Source organism: Harpia harpyja, chromosome 6 (genome assembly GCF_026419915.1).
Source record: "Harpia harpyja isolate bHarHar1 chromosome 6, bHarHar1 primary haplotype, whole genome shotgun sequence".
NCBI lineage: Eukaryota > Metazoa > Chordata > Aves > Accipitriformes > Accipitridae > Harpia > Harpia harpyja.
In genome coordinates, this window is record NC_068945.1 from 14349082 (window position 1) to 14373392 (window position 24311).

The following is a 24311-nucleotide window of genomic DNA, read 5'->3' on the forward strand; positions in this document are numbered from 1 at the left end:
TCTGCATTCCCAAGCCTGAAGCTAATAGTTTTGTCCTTGTTTTACTTCCATTTCCTCTGAGTCTGAGAACCAAGTTAGCAATTCCTGAACCCAGTAACCAGTAAGCAAGTTTTAATATGCCAAATACTAGATTGGAAACTTCTCCTCTGCCACAGCATGTTACTTGGAAGTCCTGAGAATATTTCTGGCTTTGAAATGCATCCATGAAAATTCTCTTATTTCATCAGCCCTCTTTTGAGCTCCCTTTCCTTCTCATTTCACTACTACCCTTCCCTTGCTGCTGGACTTCAGCAGATATGCAATATTTCAGTACAGTCTTGAATTGAAAACTAACCTCATTCAATCAATAGAAAGCAAAAAGCGAACGAAAGTAATGCTTTAACTGCTCAACCACAGCAACGGGTGGTTGTGGTGTGTTAAATCACTGGTAGCAAAAGGCACTTCTCTCTGTGGATTTTGGGCTGAATTGCTTTTGTAACAATTAGGTTGTGAACCAGCTGGCTTCCAAAAAAAGAATGTTTTGGAAGAAATCCAGACTGTTACTGCCTTCCCCCTCCCCAAAAAGACATAAAGGTGAATATATCAGGCTGCATTTTCCCTCCCAAAGTGTTTTGTCTCATCTTGTTTGTTTTGGCAGCAAGTAAAAACATACCAATGTGTAATGTCTCTGATTGTTTGCAGACAGTTCCCTGCTGATGACTTTTGGGGTAATTGCTAGCGCACTGAAAAAAACATGCTGCACGCGATATCGCTACTTTAGTGGAAGCATGACAAACTGGCTAGATCATGCCAAGGAAAACTATGGTGGTCAGTACAGTGAGACTCAGGTGGAAAGCACGAAGTTGCTCTCCAGGCTCTTCCCGTTGTTTGCTTTCCAAATTCTATACAGAACATGTATTATGCAGGTGGGTACACAGCTTTTAAAAATCTTGAAATATACTGTGACATGTGTTTACTACTATGTCTCTAGGCATGTTTTTTTAACTGTTGCTTTACCAGCAGAGCAACCTTGCAGAGTAGTTTTAATTACCTGAGAATATACCTTGCTATATCCTCTCACGTCAGCAGATAAGTAAAACTGACTTGGTCGAGACTCATTAAGGAACTTGTGTGACTGCTTGCCACTCATTTCTCTGAACCCTTACTGGCTGAAACATCCAGTGCTAGAGTCCTGTGCTCCTCACACTGCCATGTTGCAGTTATCAGAGACTTGGGCTCAGCATTCTTTGAAAAAATGTAATTTTCCAATTTCTTAAATGTTCACTCGCTTTTGGGGAGAGGTAGAAAATCTTTATTTGCTCTTTTGCTTGTGTATTTCTCCTATTGTTTTGATGGGATTATGTTGCTGGTGTACCTGCGCTGGAAATGGGTGATTTTCCATTTGTGGGAAGAAGCAGTCTTTTCACAGTCTCTCTATCAGGCTACGTGGTTCTTTCCGCTTCTGAGTGCGTGTGCGTTATATAAATGTAAATGTGTCAAGAAGCTACTTAAGCTGACATGATTCCTTCAGATTCATTTCTGTCTGGATGATCCTGGCTAAGCAGGAGTTTGAGGTAGCTTACCCTTTGGCAACTGGAATAACAAATTTATGAGCTGGCTTGGAAATTCATTTTTACTTATTGGTGTTAAAATGCTGCTTAGGGAAATTCTTACAAATATGTACCGTATACTGCTTTATTGACACTCCCTTTTGCCATCATCCTACATTCCCATCCATCTACCTAATTCTTTCTCCTCTTCCTTCCCCGTTCCCCCCCAAAGCACAAAAAATCCCAAGCAAACAAACAAACAAAACCCCAAACCAACAAATGCACACATGTGGCTGAGGCTATGCATTAATGACCAGATGGAAACGAACCAGATATCATTAATTGGGGTTGTAATAATCAGGTATATATCTAGAAAATATAAAAGTATTTGCACTGCTGAAAGAGATGACTTTTATTCCTTTGGCAGAATTTCCAATACATTTAAGGCTTGCTCTTAGACTAGGTGATAGATCAGTATCTTTTTTGTAAAGATTAATAGTATTTTCTCCATCTTATGAAGTTAACAGCTTTCAGTGCCTGTGATTCATGTTGATGATATTTTAATTCCTATTAAGAAGTCAATTCTGATTTGCAATAGGCAGTGGAAAGAAGGAACCAATAAAATTTGCCTCAATTCTGATCTTTCATAGTTCTGTTGCCGTTTATTCACCCTTTTACAATTTATATCTTCTTTGGGGAATGGAATGTAGGTGAAAAACATTTTTATTAAGAGCTAGAATTTGAGTAATTCTTTAGCACTGAACAGACTCCCAGTGAGCAGAGTTGACGATAACCATTGATGAGAAACCCTATGTGAGCTCAGTTACTAGCTATGCATTAATTTTCAGACAGCTATAAAGCAGTAATATTCTACCTGGATTTGGCATTACCAGTCATGTTGAAGAGCCATGCAGAATGCTGCAGGAATCTAGAACTCTCTAAAAACAGAAATAAAGAAACCAGTTCTACATCCAGCTCTGTCATGGCTGTACTCTGTGAATTGCTCGTTACCTCTCTTTCTTTTTCCCATCAGTCTGTAAAATGGAGCAGATTATAACTCCCTGCTGCACATGAAATTGCAATGCTGAGTTAATCAAGCTTCCTTTAAAAAAACAAACTGAAAAATCTGTTGGTAGAAAATATTGTGATTTTTTTTTTTTAATAAACTGAACAGATCTTCTATAGAGCCTCACACAAGCAGAAGGAATTATTTCCTTTTGAAGTGAGAGACAGTCTTATAAATCTACTTAATTTCCTACCCTGATGACTGCCATTGGTGGGCTCCTCATCTGGTTATTTGTTTTCTTCTGGTTTCAATTCTCAGAAGTAGAAGGAAGTCCTCTATATAGCTGCTATGGCTGTCAGTTACATTAACCTGGTTCTAAGACTGTGGCCAGATCTTCATTCCCTGTAGCTTTTAAAGCCACATGCTGTCAAGAGCATCTTAAAAACTACTCCCACCTTGAGCACAGAATCAGAAGTTCAAAATAACTCTGCATCTTGCTACTCTAAAAAATTCTGTTCTGTCAAACACTATCTGTAAGAAGTGACTAAAGTATTATGCAGAACCTTTTAGTATATTGGCTGATAGCTCTAACTAGGGATGATCAAATAAACTCATGGACTGCTGCTTAGATTTGTTAAATTCAGGAGCAAATGAAATAGAAGGAAAATGTTACGTTCTGGCAGAGAATGAGAATGTCACTATCTGAAAGGCTTTCATCATGAATGGTCATTTCTTTTGGCCAGCAGGTATTTGGTTTACTGTGACTTCTTCAGAAGGAAAAGAGTTGGAGAAGTTTCCAAATATAGTAAAAAACTTATCCATGAAAGGTACCTGCTATACTTATGGAACGGGGTTTTATTCTTCAATACAGATTCCTTCAGGATATTACCTCCAAACCATGAATTCCAACTTGCATTTCAGTGGATTTGTCTTGCCAGTTGCAGCAATGAATGTGATAAGCATCGTGCCACTACTGATTCTTGTTCCTATTTTGGAACAAATTAACTCGTGTCTCTTTAATGCCAAGGACACTGGACGTTCTCCAACAATTTACATTGGTATGTATAAAATACATGTGTTTATGCAGTTTTAATATGTGTTCTGTTTTGAAAGAGAAACTTCAATAGCTGATGGATGATCCTGTACAATTATTTCTGATTATAAATGTTAAGATGGAATTGTTTCGGGATTATACTCAGAGGTAAATATGTTTCAAAGGAATTGCTGAAAAGAAGGTCCTGAAAAAACATAGTAGATATCAAGAAAAAATGCATCGCTTTTGTGTAGGACAGACTGAGACTCTTCTGACCAATAAAAAATTTTGAGACATGCTCACAAATAACTAGGAGTCATCCTAAGGAATTGGTTAGAGAAACGGCACTAACCATTTAGGCCTGACACTTACTCTGACTTGGTTATCTTCTGTATGTTTGTTTATCCATTAACTTTTGGAAAGTTAATTTACTTTGAAAGTTTTTTGGGGGGATGGGAAAGTCCTTCGGTTAGTTGCTCTCTGATACTGGAGAAGTGTTCATTGCTCAGAATGGTGTTTGGATTTAAATAACTAGGTTATGAACACAGGCTTTGTTTTTCTGATATTTTTATGCTATAACTGCATTGGCGTTAGCACTGTAGCTCATAAAAGGGAAATAGTATTATCTCTTGTACAGTTTATTCCAGACTCTTCCATTGCATCACAAGTGAAATAAAAGTATCTAGTCTAATTGTGTGTCTGCAATAGGTCTTTTTAGAACTGGCAAGCAGAAGAAAACATGCAGACAACTATGCAAAACAAATGGATGCATATCACTAGACTGCTGTTCCCATTGAGCAGGCCAAACAATTCACGGGTGGCAGGTTACTTGGAGAGGTACAGCTTTCCCCTCTAGTACTAGAATTTTCATTTGTATATCTAGTATTGGATAATTGTCCAGGTGTTTAGTAATTTTATTTATTAAAATCATAAACTGAAACATACCTTACTGTACATTCACTTAAAGTAAAGCAAAGCAGGGTCTCCAGAGGTGAAGTATTATCTCATTCTCATAGATGTGGTACAAAGAAGTATTCTCTGTTGAGTCCCAGTGTTTTCAACATAAAGCGTTGTAAGCTCAGGCTTGCAGATTGGCACTCATTTCGGAGCAATTCATAGCATAGAAGTAATAATGGCTTTAGTAGGGGTTGGGCCTCCTTCTGTTGACACTGATGTGAATTTTTTTTTTTTAATTACCCCATAGCGCCAAACCTCTTATGTTCTAGCATCTGTAAGGAACCTCTGCAACCCTCTTCTGATATCAGCTACATCTAGCACCACCAGAAAAGCAGCTTCCATTCTGTGTTCACTGAAATCTATTCCTTTTCATAGATACTCTCATTAAACTTCCTTTGTTTTTTTTATCTTCCAGCCTGCATTACAAACCTCAGACAAAAATATTTATAAACGACTATTTTCTCAGTGTGTTACTATTAATTCAGTGCCCCGTGGCAAGCAGCACAGTGAGTACTGACACACACAGAGGTATTAATCTGACTAAATTAGCCTAATTAAGAGTGTTATTAAGTTTTATACAAACCAGATGCATATAACACAGCAGGTTGCAATTACCCTAGTTTTTAAAATAACATCTGCATTAAAACACAAAAAGCACATTCAGATAATAATTTTCCTTAAAACCATGGAAATTTCAAGTTAGTATTAATGTTCTATCCTGTTATGGTGAACAGCAGTAGAATATATGCAGTGGTTTATTCTTAATAGCGTCATTTATTAAAATAGCCTCCTGTTAGGGGTGATAAATTACCTGAGGCATAAAAATACCTGTGAGTACAGGCGATGGCTTTAGATATCCAAGTATATGACTGCACCTGCAAATATGGTAGACCTCTAAGTGCCAATATTTTTGCCAACAGTTAATTAGGTTCACAATTATTTTCAGGAACAAAATTGGAAGTATAAATAGGCTGTTGGTGTTAAGCCAGCCTGTAACTATATTTTAATTCAAGTCTTGTAAGAGGAAGAAATTTAAATAGTTTTCTGGAAATTTTCAGTATGTCAAGAATAACAGTTTTCAAGGACAAACCATATAGACAATGTTGAGCTGAAATATCTGATTGCTCTGTAATAAGAATCTACATGGAAACTGTAATCTATGTTACTTTCTCTGTAGTTGTTGGTTTGTAAATTAGGTATGATCTAAAAAACCTTAAAATCTTAACGTGAATTTAGATTGTGTCCCAAATATATTGAGTATCTGGACCTCTTTATGCAAAACATGAATATTTCATAAACTTAGAATTTTTCCAGTTTCATAGTTGTTTGGGGGGGTTCTTTTATATTTTATGTTGCTTGATTTAGTCAATAGTATAGAAGATTCAGTAGAGAACTGAAGGTGTGTGTCTTCTGGATAGTTGTCCATCAGCTACATGCAAGAGGCTCTAGCTGAAGTACCTGAGCCACAGAAATTCTTGCACTAATATTCCTAATGCCTGATTATACTGAAATGTCTTATTAGTCTTGGATTTACTCCATCCAAGAGCGATGTGGAGAACAGCTCTCCGAACAGTACACAAAAGCAAGCCTCCAGTCCGATGTCTATTTGAGGTGATTTGGGAGTTGATGATAACCATTTCTCCCTAAAAGATGTTCTAGTTTAAACAAGTATTAATTCCAGGAAAGCTTTTTGACCTGTTTTACTTAGGATATGAGATCAGAAATCACAAAGGTCCAATACAACCTTAGTCACTAGATAATATAAACAACCTTGTCCTAGAATCAGCCCCAAGTGTTCCTAAAAGCAGCCTGTTCCTCTATAAAACCAAAGCCTCAGATGGTCATTCCAAACTGCTTGTTTTAAAGAGGACTGAAGGGACAAGAGGTAGAAGGAAAACCAGGTCTCCAAGGCTCTCCGTTTCTTCCTCTGCCACATAATGCCTTAAAAGAAATATTACAATTGTTGGGCATTCAGAGGTTACTTTTTTCTGAAATGTTTTGGCTTTTAGTAAGGAAAATGCTTAAAATATAGCACTGTGTAGTAATATAGAACTGCTTGAGGTTTCTTTAGTACTAACATAATTTTTTATTAGGAGAACTCTTGCTTTGGTAGATTACAAGAAGCTCCTTGAGGGCTTTTTACCTGGCCTTGATAAGGTGCATTGGCTAGAAAATGCAGTCGAATTCCCTCCTGTCATCAATTTTCAAGCAATAATTCATTGATGTTCTTATTAAGGGGCCTTAACAGCAAAACAGCCTCCAAGCTTCTGGTTAGGCAGGGAGGATGGTATTCAAAGTCATGAAAGCTGAGGAAAACTGTGCTGGTGGAAGGGTGTGAGACTTTGCTGCTGAGAAAAGAAACAGATGTGTGCAAAAACATAAGAAGGCTAAGGCCACTTAGCTATCTCAGTTTTCTGCCCTCTCCGTCCTGACACCCAAAGAGACAAACTTTATATATGTTATAAATATAACATTAAAAAAAGCCTTTGACTGTCAATGTCAAATCTAATAAGTGTAACAATTTCTGGTCGCAAAGTGAGGCGAGGCTTTGTAAGACAAGGGGAAAAACATAGTCCAGGTATTTGAGCCAAAGATGTGAAAAGAAACCAAATTCTTACACCTCTACTTGCATTATAGCTTAGAAATGCTGAGGAATCACAAACTTAGTCATAATCAATGGGAGCTCAAAACGTCAGAAGTATAACTGTTTCAAGTTCAGGAGACTGACTTGAAAACTTTGTTTTCTCTGTGTTTTCTGATAGGCTACAACCATTTCATACTGTCAACATCAAGAAATGTAGAATAATACATTTAAATAGTATCCTCTATGCAATGTGTGGTGAAGTGTGTGGTATTTAAAATACATCCGAGTTTATTAGAAGCTTTTATCTTGTATTAGGAGGCTAAACATACAGGTGGGATTTTTTCCTGCCTTGTGTGCTTGTGCAGTACTTGTGCCTTACCTCTGAGGCAGGGGGCAAGACTCCATGCATTGCATGTGCAGTAGTATACTGAAAGATATTGTGGATCCTGTGTATTACAGATCATGCAGTGATACTTCTTCAGGACAGCTGAAGAAGGCGGGAGGCAACTGTAGTCCAATGGTTTATGTGTAGTCACTTAGAAAGCTGGAGTTTGTCTTCCGGTAATGCAGCTCATCTCATCCTAAAATGTTAAATAGTCCAGCAAATGCACTATCCAACAAACTTTCAGAAGTAGTTCAAGGGAACCCTATAGTGGAGGGAAAGGGGAAAATGTTGGAATACTTGATCTCCTGAGGTGTGATGTGCACTGCTGATCTTTTTCTCTCCCAGCTACTGTGGCCTGCAGCCTTAGAAATCCAGTAGTTCAACTGCACTACTTCTTTTTTGTGCAGAAAACAACTGGGTAAAGCATACAGTGTATGTGTGTATTTCAGGAACCTTATTGCTGCTTGAATAGAAGAATTTCCCCCTGCTTGGTAGTCTCGTTCCTACCCAGTCTCTTGTGATATCTGGAAGGGGTGCTGCTTTTTCTTTCTTTCTTTCCTCCTTTCTTACCTCCTTCAAACTTTAAAATAAGTTCTTTTTTGTGACTTCACTCTTCAGAAGTTTTTCCTTGCTCATTTATTCTGCATCCCTAAATTCTTTCTGTGTTGAGCTGGTGCCCCTTTGTCATATATTTATAGAGTTAGGCTTGTGGTGTAACAAGTACTCTTTATTCGTGTTTATGTGTCCAGAGAGGATGTATGGGGTGGGGGAGCTTCTTTTGCATCTCTTACGACTTTGCTTCACTCTAAATAAATGATGATCCTGTAATGACAGCCTTGGTGAATGCTCTCTGTGTCTTTACCCAGTTGTAGGTCAGTTATCTGCTGCACTTTCTGTGATGGTTGCTGGCTTCTCTGAAATACACCGAAAGCATTTCCCTCAGGTGGAGCAGACACTTTCTGAGGAGGTTCTCCTGGTCTCCTCCATGCCTTGCTTCCACTTAGCTCCTCAGTACATCCTACTTGGAGTGGCTGAAGCCTTGGTAACTCCCTCCTGTAAGTAAAATCTAATAGGCTAAAGCAAGAATGTCCTGATTTGCAGAGAATGATATCAGCTTCCTAAAAATAATTACTGTCATCTGGTATTTTATCCCTGGCTCTCTTCCATGGGTTTAATGAGCAGATCTGTGCTTTACCTGCTTCAGAGTAGCATAATTTGTCTTTCTGGCTGTAACTCAGAGTGAGCAATGACATTGTTCCAGATTAACTGGAAGGCAACACAGCCGGGTCAGGTCCCTGGGGTGTATAATCCACCGTTTGGTGGGGGGATGATCAGAGCAGTGAGACCCTGCGCTTGGATGCATGACTGGTCTTGAAGCTGAACGTGCTTCAGGTTGGGGCTGGACCAGAGGAGCTCCTGAGGTTCCTTCTGACCTGAACTCTTCTGTGATGATTTTCTTGAGATAGAACAAATATGTACGTGACAGCTGAGCTGTGGTTACGGTCTATGAGCACTTTTGAGGCCACTGACACAGAGTGTATGCAGGCGGGTAACACAATTCAACTGACAGGCTAACCTGGAGACTATTGTAAGCAGATGCAAGATTTTTGTTTGTGCTCAAGTCAGGAGTCATGCAAACATGCCTGCACAGAGCATCATGCCTTAGCTTGTGGCATGAAGCCAGAGATAAACACTCCTGTTTTGCAGAGCACAGGCAGAGCTTAGCTCACGCCTGCCATCCATAAATTATGTAGACGCATTCTTGATTGTGAGTCTGAACCTTCTCTCCCTTCCATAATTTACCTTTCCACATCTACACTGACATTCCTGAGGCTTATTTTCTTTTGAGGGGCACACAGAGTGCTTACCAGTGTTTTCCCTTGCAGAGCTTAAAAGAATGTTAATATTACAAAAATAATGTAATCAACATTCACTTAGAGACACAGATAAAGTCATTGACTAGCTGATCTCTGCAGGAATTTAATTCTACAGGTTGAGTGTCTATTGTTCCAGGACAACCCCAGAAATACTCAAATTTTTATTTGAGAGTAGGAAATATCTTCAGTGTCTCAGCTTCGTTCTTATGCTCTAAGACTGCTGAGAGCTGTGGGTCACGGTCTGTCACTAAAAAGGTAATTTTCCCTAGTTTTAAATACTTAGCACTTTCATAATGCCTCTTCATCCGATAGCTCTCAAGTACTTAACCGAGACAGGTTTCTAGGCAGGTAATGTGGTTTCTAGGTTACAAGCTAAGTGTAACTGAAAACTGTGACCTTCTCTGTTTAGCTTAACAAAAAAAAAGGTTAGGAGGTGGCTTGCTTACAGTCTTCTCATGCAGAAGCATGCAAAGCATATTGCTGGTAGAATAAGGCTTTCTAATCTAGCACGCTGGGATACAACAGAAGTCCAATAAGTGGAAGGTGACATTAGCCTTTAGAAAAGAAAAAAACCTCCATCTTGGTTTTGGGGGGGGGCGGTTCTGGTTTTGTTTTTTTTTTTTTTTAATATTTTTAAAGGATTGTGATTAGAATTTCTTAGGAAGAAAATTTTCTTCCCTGTTTAAATAAAGATTAAGCATCTTGCTAAAAGCTGTGGTCAGAGGTGCGATTCGAGAACCCAGTAAATGGGACTAAGTCCGAATTTGAGACTTGCATGTAGAAAACTAAAGGTAGGTACCTAAAATAGTAGGTTACTGCTGTAGCTGATGGGGATGCAGGCCTCCATTCACTTGCCCACACATAGGTGTCTGGCACCATTTGTCATGGAGTATCTAGGCTATGCACGTGGGGCAAGCAGGCTCTTTATGGTACCTGTGTGGCCTCCAGCTGCTGCTGGAGAAGAGCGTCGTTCTTCCGTAGGTCTTGCACCTTAATCAGACAGCCCTGTGCAGATGGCTAAGGTGCACTAGAGTATTTCAGGCAGCACTGGGCACCAGTATTCAGGCTACTGAACTGAGCTCTAGGTTTCTACTTCAATTTGAACTGAGTTGCTGTTCAGGAACCATTCAGTGGATCTCCACGGATGGTAATGACAGCCTAGACACTTAAGCAGTTGTTTCACCTTTCCTGACATTTTCCTGCCTTTGTTATGCAGAAGGTCAAATTCAATTATCATAATAATTTACTTGACCTGAAAGTACATGATCTAAGTTGAAGACAGAAATGTTCACACTTGTAATCAGAGGGAAGAGAGGAGATTTCCGAAGCGCTTGGTTAGAGGAGCTAGATTTGGCATACTGAACTCTTTATCTACACTGAACCCTGATAGTTACAATTGTGTTTATACAATATAGTTCAGTATCTTGTTGATAGGAGTTTTATATAATCATCTGCTTCAGGTGGCATAAGCATCTCTTAGAATAATATCAGTATTTAATATTTCTCTAGCACTGAGGTAGTCTTTGAAAAATAAAATAAAACAATGATAAAATAATTGCTCTCTTCCACAGTGTTAGAATGTAAGATCTCACAGGCCTCTGACAGCTTGAATTTGTAACCCCAGCTTGGTTTCAACTAGGAAATTACTCTTTTAAAGCCCAATGATTTCAAAGGGGGGGGGGGGGGGGGGGACCAAAACCAAACCAAAAAAACACCACACAAAAAAAAAAATCCACGGGAAAAAAAAAATCAAACCAACTCCATCCTGTGGGACAATATTAAGCAGGCATTTGCCCCCACAGTGCATGAGATTGCTGGTGAAGGGAAGCCAGCCTGCTGGCCCCAGCAGCTGTGTTACACTGCCAGTGTCCAAGCCTTCTGGTGCACTGTAACTGCTTTGCCCTACAAAGCGTTAGCAGATTTGCAGTGTTTGCTGAAGTGCTGCAAGAATATCATCTGCCCATCAACATGTCTCAAAGCACTTAGAAATGGGAAGCCCTGTTACAAACAGCTCTGTTAGTTAAAGGATATATTGGAGATCACTTCACCCACCGATGAAATGCAATAGTCTCCAGGGTGAAATGCAGCAGCTGTTTAATAGTTCACAGCAGCATCGTGGGAGAAGCAAGGAACAGAGTATGCAATTGAAACAGCAGGGGTAATTTAGGTAAGTAGGATGCAATTACCCAGGCTGAATTTGGCCCAAGATGCATGTTTTGCACCCCTGCTTTTAGAAGGGAGGACTAACCAAAAACTTCTTAGGCTCTCCAAAAACTTCTTAGGCTCTTAGTGATTCAAATTAGCTAGGACACTGACTGTACAATGTTTCAGACTGTACTGTTGCATCTACAGATGGTGTCCCAGGCTCACCTGCTTTTTCTTGCCCTCAGGCTTTTGGTTCCCATTGTGAATGAGGAAAAAACACTGCCTGTGGGTTGGTTTGTTTTTTTTTTTTTTTCTTTAATATGCTTGCAAAGCTCTCATTTGGACATCCAAATTAAAAAGGGTGGAAGATGGTGACTGCAAAGTTTCATTTGTATTCAGAGATGCTTCAGGCAACTCGGCATCCAAATAGGATCCTCTGCTGACAAGTTTCTCAAGCTGGAGGTCATTCAAACTCAACTAATAAAGTGGGGTGGGAGACACTGGGGCTTGGAGAACAAGTGTGGATGAGGGCTTAAGGTATGAAATTAGGAAATGAGGTATTGATCATCAGGAACAGTTGCTGAAAAAGAACAGCTGTTGTAATGACTTACAGTTACTGTAACCTGGTTTAGCCAAATTACAACTGGTGGGAGTATTTATAGTCATCCATGCTACAATGGCATGCTACAGCTCCACCTCACCACCAAAGCTGTTGCTGCTTCTGGTTTAGTCTTCTGGCAAGAAAGTGAAGAACAATGTCTTAAAAATTAGCCAGTGACTCTGGGGGTTGCTCTCTGGGGAAGAGGAGCATTGTCCAGCCTTAAGCTAAAGCAAGGTAACTGTCCAGGTTAAGGTAGAGCTCTGGATTTTGGAAGTATTTACTAGTGGCTGCGCTGCATTGGCTCTGGCATAGGAGGTCCCGCTGTTCTGCAGTTAAATATCACATCTGCTGTCTTCACGCTTGCTGACTGTGGTGGTGCTTCTCTTGTCTATGCTATGCCTGAGGTTTGAAAAGGTGAAAGCAGTGAAAGATCTTTACGTACTTTGGAATATCAATAGTTGTATGTGGCATGGTTTGTTATGGAGAGTCTTTTAAACAGTTTCGATAACCCTTTTTTAATAGGGTACATACTAACATGTCTGATTACCCTTCTGCAGCAAGTACATACTCTGTGTAAAATATGGAAAGTCCCTATTAGAGACACTTTGGATTTTTTTTCTCTTATCTATCGTCTACCATCATTTACTTTTTTTTTTAAACTTGTAACTGTATCTGGTTCCTTTCTAAGGTTCCTTACTTGCATTCCGGCTTGTGCCAGAAAGAATTAGAGGGATTTCCATGCATTTTTTAACTGTCTTTAATGGAGCTGGCTGCTTTATGGGAGCTTTCTTTGTTCACACAGCCCACGCAGGCACTCAAGGTAAGAATATGCTCATGACCGGTGTTCCTGAATGGTTTTCTATTATTATTGATTTGGAGAATTAGGCAGCAGAATTAAAGGGGATGCCAAAGTTTTATTGATTTGCTCTCACAATTAAGTTGGAATTAAGATAGGAAATAGCCTTCCAGCTGTATTCATCCAATTTTAATGAGTCATCTTAGTTTTGATAGTTGGAGTAATTAGAGGATGGCATCTTGCAGGAAGCCCTTACCTCCAATCTCCATACTTCTGTTCTGGAAGACAAGAAAATAAATAGTCTAGGAAGCACCTTTTTATGTTCATGAAGAAGTACGTTCATGTTAGCCACACTTACATGGAAGCCTCTGGCCACGAGAGCAAGCTTAGTGCTTCAAAGAATGGAGAACATGCTCTTCCTTCTGTTCCACAGTGTTGTAGGGGAAAGGAGGTTGGGTTGAGTGTTTCAAAGCTGTCTAGAGAATTGTTCCCCCAGACCCACTACTACTCTCTTGCCTTCTTTACGTCCCTCCCTTTGCTCAGCTACTGGAAGAACCAGATTCTGTGACAATATGGTCTCACTGTGGTTTTACTGTTTTGCAGATGAATACTGCAATTCCCAGAGAACTTAGTGTTTCAAAAGGAGTTATTTCAGATTCAGCCTGTTGAGGAGCATTTAGTGTAAGCCCTGAACTGGAGATTTTTCTGGGTTGCTGACTTTCAAGATAGGCCAAGGGTTTCTTAAAGTCTTTTTTCCTTTGCTGATGAATCTTTGTTCAATACAGAAAAGACTCGTTTCACAAGTAACTTTAAAAAGTAGAGCACCTGAGTTCTTGAAACGAAGGACAGGGATCCCTTTGTTCACATGCCTGAAATAGTTCCACTTGCTGAAGCAGTACTTTGAAAGGTGCTTTCCGTTGATAAGCTTCCTTGTTACTGCACTACAGAGAACTGTTCTCTTACAGAGCACAACTGCTGGCCCTAATGTATGACACCATTGCAATTACCACGACTGCAGAACTTTGTAACTCCTCATGATTAAGTTTTGGGTTCTTCTCTTCCCTACATAAAGAGCCATGTAACTTAAAAACAAGAAGTGGGTTTTTTGAAGGTATGACAAGAACTTTTAATTCCTGCTTGCAAGATCTGAACAAACGAATGGTTCTTTAACATGCAGTGCTATTTTTAATTCAATTAAAATTTTATTATGAGGTATAAAAGCATCACCTAGAGATGGGTGAAAACCAGGAATGCTTACCCAAATGAATCAGGCAGAGAACTATTAAGTACCAAGGCATCCAGTGTGGAGAGCAGAGCTCCTTGAATGTCCCCCAGTGGAATAGATTATTTTTTTTAATTGGGTAATACGGGTTCAATGAAACTAACACTTCAAGAAAGACTGTGTTGCTGACTTTTTTTCCTCCCCTCCCCCCAAAAGTATGGGAATTATTAACATTGAAATATTTTGTTTTAGTAAAATTGATGTATTTTACTGACATTTGACTTTGGGTATAATTAAATATTTATAAACTAATTAAGCATAATGTCAGCATCAAAATATTTTTACTATAGTTGTGCCACTGTATATGTAACTTATTCCTTTACAGAATATTTTCATACAAAGCAATAGGGGAAATCAATTTCTGCATTTGGTTTGCAATTCAGTAGATTTTTGTCTAATTTTATATCAAGGCAATTTATTCTTTTTCTGTAAGTCTGTATGAAAACATATAATTGAGTCAAAAAAGAAAATGTTCATTTCTTGCCAGAAATACTGTTCTATCAGAGCCTTCAACTTCTTATCCTGGCTGGGACCAAAAAGCCTGAACTCTCGAAATTCTCCACAGTCTGCAGTTGCCATGTTCTAACCCTTTTTGCTCAAGATTTTTGAGCAAATGGAAAAAGGTTCCTGGCTAAAATACTCCTCACTTTTATGAATTTGGATGGCAAACTTCTCTACTTAGCTTTTGGAAAAAAAAAAAAGGTGTAACTTATGTCTTCATTTAACTTTGTTAGACCTGCCATTCCTGTAGATGGAATTGACTGCACTATTATCCTGAGCAAAAGTCACTCTTAAATTTCCAAGGGATTCAGTGACAGTCTGTATTCAGATTAAGGTGCTATAATGGGACTGAATAAGCCCCTAAATAGGGGAAGTCCTCTGCAAAACTTGAAAAACTTTAGAGAAAGTATAGTGAAAAGTGTTTAACATTTACTCTGTTGCTCTAGTTAGAAGCGTTAGAGATTACTTTCCCTATTAATATGTAAACAACATAGTATTGGGCTCTTACCCAGCGAGATTTCACTTATTTTTAGAAATAAAATGTATCTCTTTCCCAGTGTTCCCTGCTTGAATGAGATTAATTATTCCAAGTTACCACAACTCATGCAATTCACAGCTTGTAAATAATGGAGATACTCCTGTATCTTCATTTGTGTTATAACGTTTCAGACTGAAGACTTAGAGTATTCCTCTACTCATCCCTGCTAGACTTTTGTCCTGCTGGCTCATAAATCAAAATAGGCTTGGGATCAGACTTCTGGAGCTGGGTATAGACTACAACAGAATCAGAGAGGCATTTAGGCTTGGTTTTGGTTTTTTCCTAGTTTGACAGGAAATGTTACATACAAAATTCTCTTGTTCCATCTGTATTTTTCTGAACTCTTCTACTATGCTTCTTATGGTGTTCTTTGGTGCTTGTGATGAAAAGCTTAAGATCCACAAAATAATAATTTTTTAATTTATAAAACCTAGTGGTTACCTATTGAACCTTCTAGAGATGACAGCACTTCAGAGAATAAAACTGTGACCTCTCTTAGATCAAATTAAGATCGAATGACACAAATTATGCTCTTGTTACTTGTGTTTGGTTTTTTTCAGCTCTGTTTAAAGAGCTGGTAAAACATTCAGTATCTGGACAGTTTATGGAACTGGGGGTAAAGCAAACCAACTGGAACTTTTTTTTTCCCTAAAAAGCTGAACTATTTTATTTCTGTTGGAAGACCAAAGTTCTTTCTCTTTTGCTGAAAGAAGATGATAGTGTTTATTCAATGGTTTTGTAAGATTTAACAAGGTTTAGTGTGTGACTCTTGGGCTATGGGTGCTTTTGTCTTGTCCCATGATTCTTGTTTCACTAAAACCTGAGCCAAGACTATTTCTGGTTCTCCCATCTCTAAGCAATGAGACCATGTTTGCCATGAAGCAATTCAGGATACAGTGAAGTAGATCCTCCAGTGTGTATTTTGAAGTGCTGAAGCACAGAGGGTGTTGACAAAATTTAAACATTTTTATATCCTATTTCATGTCACTAGTTTAGAATTTTATTTGGGTTTTTATTGGCAAAGTTGATCAGATATCAGTCACAGTCAAAGCTGCATTAATCATTTTTAACGCATCTATGGAGGATGGTGTGAATATGATAAAATAAGACTTTTTAAAAAACTGACGAGTGCAAACAGATGATGGGTGACAGCGATATTTTCGGTACAAGCTGGGAAACTGCTTTCTTTTGGATCTCTTACCTCTCCTAACATTTTAACGGAAGAAGATGCAAGACAAAACCTGTCCTCCTATGCCAATCATTTCAGAATATATTTCTCTAAAAATATTAATGTAAATATGTAAGGAAGGGGGGGGGGGTTGGAAGAAGGAAACTGCCACAGACGCAGTTTTCCTGCTTGAACTTAGAGAACTGTGGAGGGGGGGAAGGGGGTGGTGGTGTTGGTTTTGTTTGTTTGGTGGTTTTGGTTGGGGGGGGGTGTGCGGTTTGGTTTTTTGTTTGTTTTTTTTTTTTTTTCCAGTTTGGAGCCTTGTGTGATTCTCAATACCAAAGATGATAAAGCTAAAGGATATTTCTTGCAGTCCAGATGGTGGTGTCCACTGGTGCCTACTTAGCTAATAAGGATTAGAGGCAGACTGAGACTTTAATTTGGGTATGATTAAACACTAAATATATGCCCACTAACTTGATGAAATGATGGAAGGCAATACAATCCTTTTCTAAGATACAAATTAAATTTTTCTATAATCGTAGTCTAGGTTGCAGTATAGCTGTAAAAATGTGGGAATTGTACAGAATAGACTAACTTCTGGCATGTGACTGTTTTGCTTTGTCTTCTGTGTTTTCCCAATACTAAAATATGATGGTGTTATTCAGTAAACAAACTGAATGCCTTCCTGTGCAACTTTGGCCTTTGTTGTGAATCCCTTGAGAGCTTCAAGGGTGCCATCATAGTGACAGAGAGCTTGTGTGCACTAGTATATGTCAAAGACTGGCTTACAGCCCTTTCCACATCTTCTTTGACGTCTAGTATTGCAAGCGGTTTGTCACTGTTGCTCAACCACCAGAAGCAGCCCAGGACAGTGTTTTTGTCCATGTCCTAGTCCCTGCTTCAATTACTTTTCTGCCTGTGTTGGTAGGATCAGGTGTTTTCTCTTGGTGTTGTATAATATTCCTCCTTCTTGTACTACCTAGGCATTTTTGATGCGAAATCGATAGGACTGCAAAATGTCAGTGAAAGTTTACCAGGCACTTTATTTCAACACTGTATGGTATAGCAGGCTTGAGGAACTGACTCTGCCTAGACTTAATCTTCTAATTTGTTCTAAATTTGCCATGAAATGCATAACCAATTCACCTCTAAACAATAAGAAAAGGGTCTTTAAAATATACACAGCTAAAGGAAGCTTCTGATTCTCTGTGGTGATTCATGCTACAAAGTATTTCCATTGTTGGAATAAAAAAGGAAATCAGGAGCTTGTTGTAGAAAGTTAATTCCCAGTGAGCAATTATCTATGTGACAAACCAACCTTGTAATTGGCACTTCTGTTGGCAATCTCCATAGAAAAGTAAAGGATTGACAGAACCCAAAGGCAGTGTCTTTTGGGGGAAAGTGAATTGTTAGCATATTGCATGCTGATTCAAGGATGAGAAAGTACTGGACTCTTCAAACACAGTAGTGCCCAAGGCATCTTCCTCCAGCAAAACCAAACAAACTGGCCCAATAAGTTCCTGATGTTCACAGCTGAGAGTAAAATCCTGAAAGTATGAACCCCGAACCCAGTCAGTGGAGGGTGCTGGAGTCTGCAGACAGCTTGTGGAAGGTGTTAGTGGGGTAAGGGGTGAAAGCATCTAAGGGGAGTTTTGCTGCCTGAAACACACCGTTGATGTTTTAACACCGATGGTTGTTTTCCCAAAGCTTCCTGCCAGCAGAGGATTCTCTGTGCAGTGAGTGTAAGTAGAAGTAAATGTAGTCCAGGCTTATCCCCTCTTTCGTGGAAAATCAAATTCCACTTAAAAAGGAAAAAGAAGAAATAAGAAAAGTGAGAAGTAAATATTTTTGGCTGAAAATAGGAAATAGTTACATTAATATTTGCTGTATCCACTGATGAAGATGTGTATTGGCAGTCGGATAACAGTCTGGATATCTCTAGGACTGCTGCCACCCCTGTTTCTTTGTAGAGAAAGGCACCTCGACAAACCTTGTTGCCCCTCACTGAAAGGAAAAGAAAGACTTGCTCCTACCTCTTGCTTTAGATAGAGCAGTAAATGAGAGAGAGCAGGCATGCTATGGGAGCTGGAGTCTTACCATGCCCAATCTAATTTTGGCCCTGCCTATGCTGTTGCTCACTTATAAAACAGGATTCTCCAAAGGCTTTGTGTTGTTATCGTGGCCTCACTGTTTAAACACTGGCAATTACTAAAGAAGCAGATAGGAGACAGAGCAATGATCTTTGACCCAGGCCACGGAGGAGACTGGTGGTGAAGTGGGGGCAGAATCCAGCGCTCCTGCTTGCCGGGCTGCCCTCCCACCCTCATAAAACCAACTATTTCCAATTTCAATGCTTCAATATAGTGCCTTTGCTAGCATTAAGACAGTTTCAAAGGTCCATTTTACTCTGTTCTCTTAGAAGCTTAGATTCCTTTTTTTTTTTCCCCCTTATCACTTGGTGCTATTTTTAAGTACATATTTTCTGTTTGGGTTCCATTGTAAGAGCCGTTCCATTAGGAAGCTCCTGCTGCTCATCTAGTTAGCCTAGCCGATGTAAATAACCTAGCAGACAGTGTGAACTCTGCTTTGACAAGCTGTAGCACCGAACCCCATGCGTGCTTTCTCTTTCATCAGATACACACGCTCTCTCTGTGACTTCTATTGGCCACTGGGGGATGTGAAATGAAAAACCACCTGATTGTGAATTATGACAGTAAAAGTTTATAAGCTACTAAAATGAAGTTATAGCACCTAGGAGTTCAGTCAAATGACAATGTTAAATGATACGTTTTAAAACTTGCTCCGAGATAATGCTACAAAAGGAACCGCACACGCAGAGGTGAGGTGGTGCTGCTCTGTGACAGGCAGAAAGGTAATGTGGCATGGAGCAAACTGCGGAGGAGTTAAGGAAAGCTGCTGTGCTGGTGGCAGTTGTTCTCTGTTAATCCCAGGAGAGCTAAAGGTAACTGCTTTAAAAGAAATGTGTTTACAACTCAAAGATGTGGAGGAAAGAGAAAAATGTAAATATATGTAGGGGGGGTGGGGTGTAATCCTTTGACTGCTGGCTCTCCTGGGCTGTGGAACTGCTCTTTCTCTCTAATTAGAAAATTTGGACAAGCTAAGAATGGCATTGGATGGCATTAGTGGCCAAAAGATCAGTTAAGGCTATCAGGTTTGTAGGGCAAAGCTGTTTTTCCTCTTCTCCCTTTTAGGTCATTCAAGTGGTGAATAGCCACTCTATTTAGATGGCTAGGATTTGATACCAGACTTTGAGGGAGCAAAGAAAGGTGACTTTGGGCACACTGATGCTGGTGTGTTAGTACAGATCAGGAGTGTGCTTTTGATCTGAATCTCCTGATCATCTCTGATTTGCATCAGAGTGATCTTGCAGCACAAAAAACCTGCATTCCTTTTGAATGGAACTAAACCAAAAAAATGCTTGTACCTGATGTGTTCCAGCTCTTGGTAGGAACTGGTCTGATGTGAACCCTGCTGAGCTGTGTATAATGTGGACATCACATTCTCAGCACCAGCTGTTTCATGCTCTGTATTTGCTCCTATTGCACTTCTCTACTTGCCAATGAAGACAGTCTCTCTTTCTTCTTCAAAGGCAATAAATATCCTGTATTCCCAAATAATGTAAAAGGTTGTTACAGCACTGTAGAGCTCTCTGGTATTCTGTATGTACTGTAACTTCTTTTTCACCTTGGTTTTATGTTTTTGCTGTAGTTGATTATAGTACTTCAGGTACCGATTGTCTTCAAATACAGACTGACTGAGGCTGGCTTTCTTTTTAAGCATCTCGATTTCCATAGCAATTTACCACCTGAGCTTGTTTGCAGACTGGTTGCAATGGACAACATCAAAAGCAATACAGTTGCAAACTAAAGCACACAAGAATACAGGCAGGGAAGACTGTGGGTGTAGATAGGTGGTACTGTCCTCTGCTGAATGGAGTTTAAGCTGCCAAAATATCTCAAACACTATTGCCAAAAGCCTTGGTAGAAAAAGATCTGATTTATGCAAATAAATGCCATGTGCAAGAGAGGGACACGTTGTAGACTCACAGCTAAAGGCAGCTATAAAGAAAGGTAAAGTAAAATGTCAGGTAGCATCTTGGTAATAGAGCACCATCCAAGGCACTGAACAAATGTTTTTTATGACTTTTTTTTTTTTTCTTAAAAAGGGCCTATTAAAAGCATGAGAGATGTGAATAAGGATTTCTACAGACCACCTTAATTCTAGCTCTTCCTAAAATTTTCATGTTTGACATTCATTTAGGTATGTGCACAAGATAGTATAGAGGGAAGACTGCCCAATCATTGCAGTAGTAGCTGTGCAGAGTTAGGTTTTCCGGTACACTTCAGATTTGTTAGGAAAGTCCTTTAATTTCTCTAGATCTCTCTTGTCTGTCTGCAAAGCAGGAGCAAAGTATACTGTAGACTCAAAAAAACATAGATGCTGTGAGAATGAAGTCTGTATAAACAGCTACGGGGGGGTTCAAAGCACCTGCTGTGATTGTGTCTTACACAAAGTTATCTTCGTGTCTTTCATATGAGCCACGTCTCATCTTGCAAGGTAAACTAATTCTGCTTCAAATGTCTGCTTTGCCAGGCAACTGGTTTCCACACTTGCTGCATGAAGGTAAATTGGAGAGATTCTTCTTCTTCTTGGCTTCCTTAATGATGGTGAACACCCTGGGGTTCTGGACCATTGCACACAGGTATGTGTGAGAAAATGAAAACTTGATGTTTCATTTGTAGTTATGGGTAGAAATTATTGCAAAACCTGTAAACTAGCATGTAATAAAGAATTGGTAGTGATAGATCATACATTATCATTCAGGGTTCGGACTTTAGTATTTTTGATCTGCCTCGAGGAGAGAGATTTCACAGTAAAAATTATGTGGTAGAGTTAAAAAAAAAAAAAAAGACTCATGTAATCAGCCTTAAATATTTAAGGGGTCTTATCAATATAAAAATGCTTTGAAGAAAGAGCGGCATCCTATCCTTTACGGAAGGACATAAATATGTTGGCATTGTGTTTAGATCACAGCACCAAGGTATGTCAGTCATGGAACTCACCTCCACTGCGCTTGGCTTTGTACCAGTATATGGAAAATGTTGCTGTTGTCTCAACGAGCTTACATCTTTAGTATAGGACAGTAGGTGAAGGAGTTGCAAGAAAACAGCAGACTGCTACTGGTTAATGCTCTGTGCAGTGGTTTCAACAGAATAACTCTGAAATATTTTCTGATACCCTACTGGGCAATGAGATAAAAGCAACTTTCTGCTGGATACAATGGAATTGCTCAATTAGCCCCCCCCACAGGAAGCAATTTTATGCCACCTATAGATCCTAGGTTTAATGCCTGGATATTGCCTGTAAAATGCAAGGAACTCACAACTGCAATCACATCCAGGGTGGTTTGAAAGTTGGCCTGCCTCCTGTGCTCCAGAACATTTAATCATCGTTAACTTTCTTTTGTCAGTGTTATAAGTAATACTTGTAGTCAAGAACAGGGAGAGAAGCAACCTGTGTCACCATGAGTGCAAAGGGTCACGTGCGAGTGGCATTCTCTTAGACAGTCCTATGGAAATTTGGGGCTGCAGTTCTATGGAAATCTTTCAGAAACCTTGATGAAGTAGTGATTTGATAATGACAATAATAGAAAATTTCCAAAGGCAGTGTACTCCTAGAACTCTTGAGTAAAATACTGCTTTTTCTATTACATATAGCACTAACTTTACATCACCAAAGATTACAATAGTGTGTTGTCAATTATTTCTATGTAACCTGAGGCACAAGTGTCCATTTATTCTGGTGGCTAGTTCTTGGTTCTTTTCTTTTAAATGTGACCCAAGTCATTATTAGAAATTTCTCCTGTATGTACTCTTATAAAATGGGATTTTATTCTTCTGTAAAATGAAACTTTCATTTGTGACATTTACTGCTGAAACAAAAAGGGTTTGGTTGTCAAAACAGAGGCCATAAAATTGGGTTGAACTCAACAAATAATTTTGCCACAAATTAACATATTTTTATGAGGAAATTTGTTGACCTCCAGTCTTAAAAAAAAAAAAATAAAAATAAAAATTGGTATTTCACTTCAAAATCAAGGTACCTTATTTTTCAATAAGACAACCAAAACCTACATGAAATATCTTTTTTTGAGTCAAATGTAATTGTTTCATTTTGTGCTGAATAAGAATTCTTCCAGAGGGGAGAAAAAAGGGTGAGGACTATTCAGATAAACACTGATTTAGGGGTGGGGAGGGGGAAAAGGCTTTAAAACGCTGAATTAGAAAAAATATACTAAAATTTCTCTGAGGAAAAAAGCCTGTTTCTTTTTTAAATTTGTTAAAATGACACAGTACGGTTATTATTAGCACCTGCATCCTGTTTGGCACTTCTCATCCTGAAGTTCTGAAAGGTTCCAGGAAAGCATATATCACTGTCCAGGACTCGGAAGGCACTGTAACTTGCAAAATACTACCTAATAAACAATAGATGAATCTAATCCCAGAAAGGATAATTATTTTAGTGTTTTCCTTCCCTATCCTCCCTCCCAGATACAACAATCTGAATCAGGAATACACCAATGAATTCAGAGGAAGTCTTCCTGAAGAAAAACTTTTGAAGCATGAAAAAGCCATCAAGCATTATGATACCATCCTGTAAAGTTCTCCCATTTTGTCTCCTATGGAGAAAACCTGATAAAATTTCACCCTTGTTTGACTAAATTTTGATTGTGCTGCCAACCAGCTTTCTAATGATAAATTACCTAGTGTGCTTAAGTGGGACTGCCAATGTATTTATGAATTATCTAAGGAATAATAATGTTATTTATAAATTTACAAAATAGCAGTTGTCATAGGGTTTGGCCTTGTAGGATGCTGCACTGTCATAATGCACGTTGAGGATGATGAGAGCTCACTTCTTGGTATGGTTGATGGACACAGGCTTTTAATCTCTATAGGGAGACAGATAGGTATCCACATGTATTTGTACTGAGTAATGGTTCAAAATTAATAAACCTATGTATACATTTGTTTAGCAAATTACTTTGCAACAGTATCATTTACAAGTTTGGTATTGGCTCGTTGATACTTGCAAAGGTGGGACACTTGGGTGCTATTCTTGTCTCTGCTATTTACCTGCTACCCAGCCTTCAGCAAGTTGCTTCTTTACCTTACTTTCCCCATTAGTAAAAAGGACACAGCCATATTAACCTTCTTTGCAAATTGCTTTGAGATCTACAAGTAATATGCTAGAAACTATATACCAGTAATATATCCATAAAATATGTCATGAAACCTTGATGCTGAGGCATCTAGTCTTTTATTTGGCAGAAGCACACATTCTTAAAGGATGATATACAGAAAATTGCTAGTAGGAGAACTGGAGACTAGAATTTATTCACATCAAAATTATTAATTATAGCCCAGTTGAAGGGGGTGAAGGGAATCTGGAAAAGAAGATTGGGAAAGGGTAGATGCACTTGGAAATGGGGGAAAAAATTATTAGTAAAATGTATTCCACTTTAAATAGCTAAACAGTGTTAAACACCCCCCCAGATTGGCTGACTTGGGTATTGTGAGCAATGCTAATCTAGCACTTAACATTTTAATTTTTTTTTAAGTCGTATTACTAAAAAGAGTGGGGATAGAAGTACGGTCTTTATGTGATAAGGAAACATATTGAACCCAAAAATGAAAGGAGCACTTTGATATCAAGATGTTTGTATTGGAAGTGGTAGTCAAGCCAGGATGCTTGCTAGATACAAGGAATGTTCTACCGCAGGAGAAACTACGTTAAAAAAATACAGTGCACTGAAGTGACACAGAGGGTAGTTTGTGAGCTGAAACTATGAAAGAGCTGGTAAAGGAAATTACCTCTCTACTGT

At 39.0% G+C, this 24311-nt stretch overlaps 1 protein-coding gene across 1 annotated transcript in view; it reads left to right on the forward strand.

Annotated features, from left to right (window-relative positions):
- Positions 1 to 23303, forward strand: part of SLC15A5 (solute carrier family 15 member 5) — a 35550-nt gene extending 12247 nt beyond the window's left edge. Inside the window, exons 4-9 of the mRNA XM_052790364.1 lie at positions 682 to 905; positions 3407 to 3593; positions 8361 to 8549; positions 12806 to 12937; positions 21020 to 21128; positions 22978 to 23303. Of these exons, the coding sequence (XP_052646324.1) occupies positions 682 to 905; positions 3407 to 3593; positions 8361 to 8549; positions 12806 to 12937; positions 21020 to 21128; positions 22978 to 23086 (950 nt within the window). The 3' untranslated portion in view covers positions 23087 to 23303. The remainder of the gene's footprint in view (positions 1 to 681; positions 906 to 3406; positions 3594 to 8360; positions 8550 to 12805; positions 12938 to 21019; positions 21129 to 22977) is intronic.
- The last annotated feature ends 1008 nt before the right edge of the window (positions 23304 to 24311 follow it).